The 8216-nt window shown below is 36.9% G+C and overlaps 2 protein-coding genes across 3 annotated transcripts in view; one reads left to right on the forward strand and one right to left on the reverse strand.

Annotated features, from left to right (window-relative positions):
- The window catches only part of LOC138017020 (uncharacterized), an 11631-nt gene extending 7530 nt beyond the window's left edge, over positions 1-4101 (forward strand). For both annotated transcript variants that reach the window (XM_068864224.1, XM_068864223.1), the window contains exons 6-7: positions 867-932; positions 2408-4101. In XM_068864224.1, the coding sequence (XP_068720325.1) occupies positions 867-932; positions 2408-2488 (147 nt within the window). In that variant the 3' untranslated portion in view covers positions 2489-4101. The remainder of the gene's footprint in view (positions 1-866; positions 933-2407) is intronic.
- LOC138017021 (vacuolar ATPase assembly integral membrane protein vma21-like) overlaps positions 2584-8216 on the reverse strand; it is a 6678-nt gene continuing 1045 nt past the window's right edge. Inside the window, exons 2-4 of the mRNA XM_068864225.1 lie at positions 6226-6329; positions 4362-4496; positions 2584-3499 (exon numbers count right to left, since the gene is read on the reverse strand). Coding sequence (XP_068720326.1) covers positions 4363-4496; positions 6226-6329 — 238 coding nt within the window. The 3' untranslated portion in view covers positions 2584-3499; position 4362. The remainder of the gene's footprint in view (positions 3500-4361; positions 4497-6225; positions 6330-8216) is intronic.

Raw genomic sequence — 8216 nt, forward strand, 5'->3', positions numbered from 1 at the left:
CATTTGACAATGATTTTTGGAGGAATCTGGCATCAAACCTAGTGCTCTAAGAAGATTGAATTGCTAGTTTTCTGGAATAATCTGAGACGAAATAGAGCGTTGTATTAAGAAGGTCCAAAAAGCAGTCACTTTGGGACAGGCCCAAAAGAGGTGACTAAGTTTTTCTGGTTCATCTTTGCAAAAGGAGCAGTTTGGGTCGTCTTGTAGGCCGATTTTAACTAAGAATTCGTTAGTTGCTATTCGTCTGTGCAGAATCTTGAACTGGAATTCGAGAAGTCTTGTGCTTGTACTGCACTTAAAAGCTAGTTGGTAAGTTTCATGCCACTTAATACACTTTTCGTCTTCTATGCCATATTCCGTTACCCATTTCTGCTGAGCCTGCCTGGAAGGTACAATTTTCTTTGATATAAGTTCTGTGTAAACTAATTTAAGTAGTTTAATTAGTTTCAGTGACTACAATCGTGGTCAAAAGTTGTTGGGAAGGTTGCGGGCATCAGCTCACTTCACACCTAATTCGATTTTTCCAACTATTGGCTGAAGTATTTGGGAAATACCATGCTCTTGTGGCCCCCCTCCCCCATATTCAATGTTGGAGTTCTTCAGGTAAGAAAACTCACCATTTTTTCCCCTGGAAAATCCAACAATGTTGGAGCTCTTCAGGTAAAGGGGGAGGGGGGTATCTGTAAAATGAAGTTACCTTCCCAACACTTTTGTCCATTATTGTAGTTTAATAGGAATGTTATATATGTGATCTCAAGTGCTTCGAAATGCGTTTTCGCCTAAATCCTAAACCATGAACCATAAAAGAACTCCTAGTAAGATGACAGAGCCCACTTGTTTACATCAATGCCATTTAATTTCTGCAGATATACCTTGTACTGTGTGTTTATTCGTACTTCATACAAATGAGAGATGCGGAATTCTATGCCATGGTAAGCTATGCGAGACACTGTCATCAAGAACAGATTGTTATGCTTTCAAGAGGAACTCTGATATGATTTATAACAGACTGTATCGTTAATGCACTTTCCCTTGTTAAATATGGATTATTATAAAGTTACAATACCTGTCAAAGACATAAACCATGGTTTAAAAGCTCAACTGGGAAAAAAAGAGGGAATTATTCGGCTATTTACAGTGCAGCAGTGTTAAACGAGGTTGAGAAATCTTGCCCGGTATAGATCAAAGAAGGATTTGAACCCAGTAGAACGGCCTTTCAAATTGAGTTCCCTTTAATTCTCATGGCCACACCCAGTGGTTAGCATGTTATACAAAAATTTGGTTTTATCAACGGAGTTGATAATGTAAATTGGCCATCGTACAGAGATTCTAAATACTCGTAGTACTTAAAAAAACTCGTAGTACTTAAAAAAAAACTTCAAAAACTTCTTAATAATTATTTCTGAGCTTAAACAGCCTACCAAAACAATGATAAAACGTCATGTGCATGGGCTTTAAGTAATGATCCGTGTAAGGTGGATAGCAATTTCCTTTGTTATGCGGCAACGGGGCTTTCCCCACATAGGAATGTTATCATTTTTACACAGAGAATGCATAAACCTACAGGAAGGCAGTTAACGCAATAAAATTCATTTACAGCCCACTTTGAAAGGGTGTTTTTTTGTGTTAAAAGATTTTGACCAATCACAAGAGTTGAAAACAAAAGCCAAGAAACGTTTACAATTTTACATGTTCCCCACATACGATTTCTGTGGAATTCATTTAAACTGAGACCAGATGAAAGATGGAAGATGGTTGGAAAGTAAGGATGAATATAATACTGCTTTATGAAGGTTTGTTAACCGTTTGCTGTTTAATTAAGCCAATCAGAAGTAAGTACAGACAATAGAAAAGTTATCACCTTTTTGCATACCAATTGAATCCCAACATGTTCGTTGCCGTTGTTGCTATCGTTCTTATCTGGACCGTTTCTTAAATTCGATAAAACACTCCTCATTAGAATTCTTTACATAAAGAATAGTAATGAGGCCCAGCTTGTTTTTCTTGTATACTAATACTTTCCCCTCACATTTTGCACCATTTTCGGAACTCCAGAGGGACACACTTTCTGCGGAATATTTCTGAAGCCATCCAATAAACTTGCAGGTCGTGCTTTGTTGGGTATAAAACCACTTGTTTTTGCCTCACAGTTTTAAACCCGACAAAACACTCCTGCACATTCATTAAACATCACATAAATCATCGCGGCACAGTCATAAGTTCCCTACACAACAATTTGAGTTGTCAGTCTTGAAATGTTCCTCGTGAAAAGGCCAATGAAGCATTTATTTCTTTGCTCACTTACTGGTTGGTACATTCAGTCAATGTTCTTGCCGTGATTCAGAATCATTGAAAACCTAATTGCATCCATAAAGAAATTTCCTAATTTTAATCATTCAATTCTCAGATTAGAGGGATGCCAACAATGGTTGAAGATGAGTTCGAGGATGATTCACCAGGTCATTTTCAAGTGAACAGACCAGTCTAACAAGGAATCGCTTGCATCTCAAAAACATTAAACAATTAAGTAGTTAATAAAGGATATTACTCTGACAAAATTACTACCAGAAATAAACCACTGGAAATTATTGAAGGTTTTAATATAAGTTTGATAGAGGTTGAGAACTTTGCAGGGGTTTGGGCAAAAGAACAACTTTTCCCTAATAAAATTGAAAACCAACAGTTGGTTTTGTATTAGAGCGGTTTTCAATTGAGTGTCGAAAGTAATTAGATAATTACTTTGGTTTAATTATGATTACTTCACTCAGTTATTATTTCAAAGTTCTCGTGTCATTTTTTCAACCAATCAGAAGTGACACCAAAACCAATCGTGGCTCGCGCGTGCCCATTTTACCGCGCTTTGTGTCGGCTACGTGTAATTACTTCGAGTTTTGATTGGTTTACTGGGTTGTCTCTGCCCTTTTTGATTGGCCAAAGTAATTACTTTGGGTTTGGTTTTATGACACTCAATTGAAACTCGCTCTAAAATCTGAAATGATAATTAATAGCCCTTATTCATAATGGCGGCCAAATAAAATGTTCTTCTGCTTTAATGCTAATAAGCCTTTCTAGCCTTGATATGACAAGCAGATTTCGAAAGGATTTTTGTTTCAAAATGAGGCAGTAGGTCTAATTAACATAAAGACAAAAGAATGGAGAAGTGGTTGCCATTTATGAAAGTGGTCTATGGCTTGTGGGAGTTGCTGCTCATTTTTACCAGATTTTTTTACAACCTGGGCTCTACGATTCAAACTATTTCTCAACTTTTTCACAATAAATATCTATAATTTAAATGTTTAGGAAATAAATCAAGATTATATGAGTTCACAAAGATGAAACTTTGACCATAAATATTTTAAAAGCATCCAAACGATCAGAGGCAAATCGGTAAAAAAAAGATATTGATGACATCACCTAAAATTTGTTACTACTGTGACACGAAGTGTTGGTATTAGTTCTTGAAATAAAGAATTTTCTCGTTTGAAAGCAGGCATCTTTCCTGTAAAAAGAGATCGTTATGCTTATATTTTTTCACTTTATATTATCAGGAGTACATGTATACATTTCTAAGGCATAAGAAATAATAATATTAATTTTTTAATGAATGCCTGTTGCATAACTTCATGTTTAACTCGTAGGCTGCGTGATAAGACAGTATTGACCCCTGGGAGTGAGCTTCTCCCATTGACCCCTGGGAGTGAGACTTAACGTTAAGATTTCACTTTGTATAATGCCAGATGATTTTATACATCAACTGGGAGCGTCCTACAGCATTTGAGGTGTCAGTGGGTTAATGACAATTTTTTTAATGAATGCCTTTGAAGGAGTGTGTTAAAAATGGCATTTTTCATCAATTTGTTGTGTAACTTTGTTGCTCTTAAATCAAGTATTTAACTTAAGGAAGTATTGACCCCTGGAAGTCAGACTTACCAGCTTTTACTCTGTATAACGCCAGATGATTTTACTCATCAACTGGGAGCGTCCTATGGCATTTCAGGTGCCAATGAGTTAACCTTAATACAACGTAGATTTTACTCTATCTAATGCCAGGGTTTTTACATCAGTTTTATGTTACATAAAACAATAATTTTAAAGATGCCATGTGCTGAGATATCTCTTTTTTTTAAAGCGATTAGTGGACATTCTTAAACAAAATAAGAGTAGAGTTCAATTCCCAAAGGATTCATAAATTTCATGACAGCAGCACGGCAACAGAATCTTTGTCCACTGATAATAACAGCCGTCCCAGATGACATCAAATAGAACGCAAGGATTGTCCCAAAAGGCTTACTTCTGAATCAATGTGGGGAGTTCATTCATCTCTTGAACAGTACATTCTTTCCCTTTACACTGTTACTAACTTTAATCTTCTTTTATTTGCTGTGGTGTTTCCTCCTCCTTAATGGCTACCCAGATGTACAAGCCAATGATTACATGAGCGACTATGACTGTTAATGATACTGCTCCAATGGAACCATTGGGATAAGCTAAAATATCTGATGGCGAAAAAGAAAAAAAATCTGTCATCACTTGATTGGGGTCACACTGCCTTAAAGTGCATCTAAAGTTAAATATTTTTCGTCTACAATATTAATCTCCCCACCAAAAGCAAACATGTTTTACATTCTTACTTCAAAATTTCACTTTCCATATTTCGAGAAAGACATACAAAGTTATCATCAAAACCAGCAGTGATTTGGACCCATGACCGTGAAATACATGTAAGAAGCATGGGTCTATTCTTGATTTTTATGTCACAAACTGCTTTGCAATGCAAAATTTCTTGGAAGCAATTTGTGACATAAAAGTGAGAATACACCCAAGCCTCTCATATCGTGGTCACTGCTAGTTCTGCCATTAGTTTATGTGGCTTGCACGGGGCACCAAAGTGAAATTCTGGGTAACAATGGTGACACATGTTTGCTTTTTTACATTAGGAACAAATTTAGGTGCACTAACTGTGTAAGGTGACCTTTCATGCATTCAGGTTGTTCCCTCATTGAAGCTAATTTCAACCATAGGGTTGGTAAGAAGGTTCTACAGAAGATGGCTGTGTTAGAAATGTAAGACATGTAAAATCAGGAAAATAAACGTGTTAATGAATAGTGAAGTGGTTGAACGGTTGATGTGCTTGATTCATTGCAAGGTTCAATTTATATTTGCAATTCAACTCATTTTTAAGTATTTCTTATCAGTTCTCAGTAGTTTGATTAAGTTGTGTATGCTTGATTTCCTTATACTTTAATCCCCTTCAGTGTTCAATTGATTTTTCTGAAGTTCGATTTATGGGCCTTATTTGGGCTGCGGCCATATTGGCCATAGACAATAGACTTTGTACCCTGAGCCTCTAGTTGAAATAAATAAACAATTTCAGTCATCCAGTTTTGTAAAATGTTAAGGAATAGGCCATTTCCGAGTTCATGTCTGCCTCCTCTTCAAAGCGAGTCTAAGTGCGAAGTTTTTGTGATGGTAATTAGTTCTACTTTACATATGAATGAAACCTAATTTTCAATTAACAGAAACTTTGCACTTAGACTCGCTTTGAAGAGGAGGTACACATGAACTCAGAAATGGCCTATTAAATCTTTTACTGGAAATAGTGTATTGAAACATAGTCGCCTGTCACGTAAACAGAAGGTTCATAGTCGCCTGTCACGTGATCTGTCCAGATCACGTGACCTCCAGCATTAGCTGATGAAGGCCATGGTTGATGGCCGAAACACTCTATGTTTCAATACACTATTTCCAGTAAAAGATTTAATTCCTTAACACCTCTAGTTGAAATGTTTGGGAAAGTTTTCATTCCCTTGGGATTAAGAACCAATTTTGTCGGGTTGAATCAACCTCGTTCCCAGGGTCTATCTTCTCTGCCTCCTTTGACGTTGAGGACAAAGGAGGCAGTTTATTTACTGATTCAAAAAGAGCTTCCACACTACTTTTAGCCTTCAATTTTGACTGAGAGTTAAATTTTCCGTAAGCCTAAAATTACATTGTTAACCCAGGGACTCCTCAGCTCAGGCTTCCCGCAGGACGCTCTCAGTTGACGAGTAAATTTGTCTGTCATTAGACAGAGCAAAATCTGTGAAGTATCAATCCCAGGAGACAATGGTTTGAGGCTTTTTGTGACAGAAAAAATTCAAATCTCAGTGGTACTTAATTAGTGTGAATCAGCTTTTGAGGAACTGGGCCCTGTTTAATTCCACTGCCACTACAAGGATGACTTACCCTCAAAGACAAGTTTTTTGGAAATAAAAAAACAGGAGATTGGTAGTAAAACCATAGCCAGTGTAAATTTCAGAAGAGTCCAGAGCACTGACTTCTCTCGAGGCCTGCGTGAAAAAAAAAGCAACAAATTTTACAGTGAATTTCATGCAACAACTTGCGCCTACCACATAATATGGATTTGCACCCACCAATCAAAAGCACTAATTAACAATTAGATCTGTATCCCTTGTGGGCTACAGGTCAATAGCCCATGAGGGGAAGCCGAATGGGCTACTGACCCTTGCCCCTTGAGGGCGAAGGGTCAAATTGTTTTAGCATCACCCAACTAGTCAGACAGAAAAGGCAATAATAAAGTTAGCAAATACAAGTTGAAGATATATTTATTTGGGAATAAAACGAAAGAAAGCATCACACTTTTCACTACTCGAGGACTATTACTAATACCGTCCCCTAGTAGCGTAGTCAATCAAAATGTAGTATTTGGATTAGTCCACTAGTTGGGTGATACTAATATCACATAGATGTTATTCCAAAATGGATTCCATTTTAATATTTTATTTTGAACAAGGCAATAAAGGGTTCATTTTAATAAAAGCAAAAATCATTAAAATAGCAGTAATTTCGTGGCATATTTCGCCAATGTTCCAAAATGCCTGCCAATTGAATATTCTTTTGTCTAAAGTAAAGTTTGCCCTTGTAACTTTATTCTAAAGCCTATAATTCAAAAAGAAAATTAATTTTACCTTAAACAAGGCAACAAGGGCTAATTCTGTGATGAGATGGTTATTAGAGCCTATAATCCAGGAGGTATTCTTATAATATCACAAAGTGCACTGATTACCTCAAATCCCTGTCCACTTACTAAAATGTTTCCCACTTATCATCGAAAACAATTCTTTTCATTTTGAGAATTCTGATGGGCACCTGGTTTGAGTGGTAAGTGGCCACGTTGCTCGAAAGTCATCTCGCCCAAAGTGATGTCACCTGAAACCAAAGCTGTGCAGAAATTTACCATCACGTTGCCAGAGACCCAAAATTTTATCAGCAGCTTGATTTATACACAAGCTTCTATTCAGATTGCTGGAAAAAGTTAAAATTAAAATCAGTGAAACAAATGTTTGTTTGTTTATTGGCTCACAATAAAAACCAATAGACTTTGGTGGCTTGATGTGTACCTATGCTTCTGTTCACCTTGAAATCACTGAAATAAAAGTTTGAATGAATGCATGTAGCCTTGTTTGTTTTCTGGCTTACAATAAAAACCAATAGATTTAAATGCAGGTAGCTTGATGTGTATCAATGCTTCTGTTCACACATTGAAATCACTGTGTCAGTGCAATTTTCAATTATTGCACACAAACATTTATTTGGACGAAATAACTCTGGGTCTTGGGCAACATGACGATAAATTTCAGGCGACATTGCTTTGGTGTTGGGTGACATCACTTTGGGTGACAGGATTTTCGAGTACCGTAACTTGGCCATAGTTCAGGTTAAGTATTTGTGTCATCCCACATTATACTTCAAAGGATAAAATTCATGGGTGGGCAAAACTCACGGCTTTGACCAATCAATGGCTTCATTGGCTGCAAATAATTATAGTCTATTATGTCATACATTGATTGCAATTTGGGCACCCAACCAGGCGGCCAGATAACTTTATCCGATGGATAAAAATAGTCAATATCCAACAGTTTCAATCTGTGCACTAGTGTATTTGCGCTCATAACTGTGAATATGCGCACTCTAAGGACACCTAAGTAAAGGTTTGTACAAAAAGTTTGGTCAAAGTTTAACATGTAGTATTTTTTCATACTCTGGATATACTCCTTACTAACTGAGTTTGAGGTCTGTACACTAACTTACGAACCAAGTTTTTTCCCATCCACTTATGGCCCAAGCACGAAGTGTGTAGGCCACAAATCGACGGGAAAAAAAATGAGGATCCGTAAGTTACAGTACGGACCGAGAAAACGAGGTTAGTAAGGTAT

Source organism: Montipora capricornis, chromosome 9, assembly GCF_036669925.1.
Source record: "Montipora capricornis isolate CH-2021 chromosome 9, ASM3666992v2, whole genome shotgun sequence".
NCBI classification, from domain to species: domain Eukaryota; kingdom Metazoa; phylum Cnidaria; class Anthozoa; order Scleractinia; family Acroporidae; genus Montipora; species Montipora capricornis.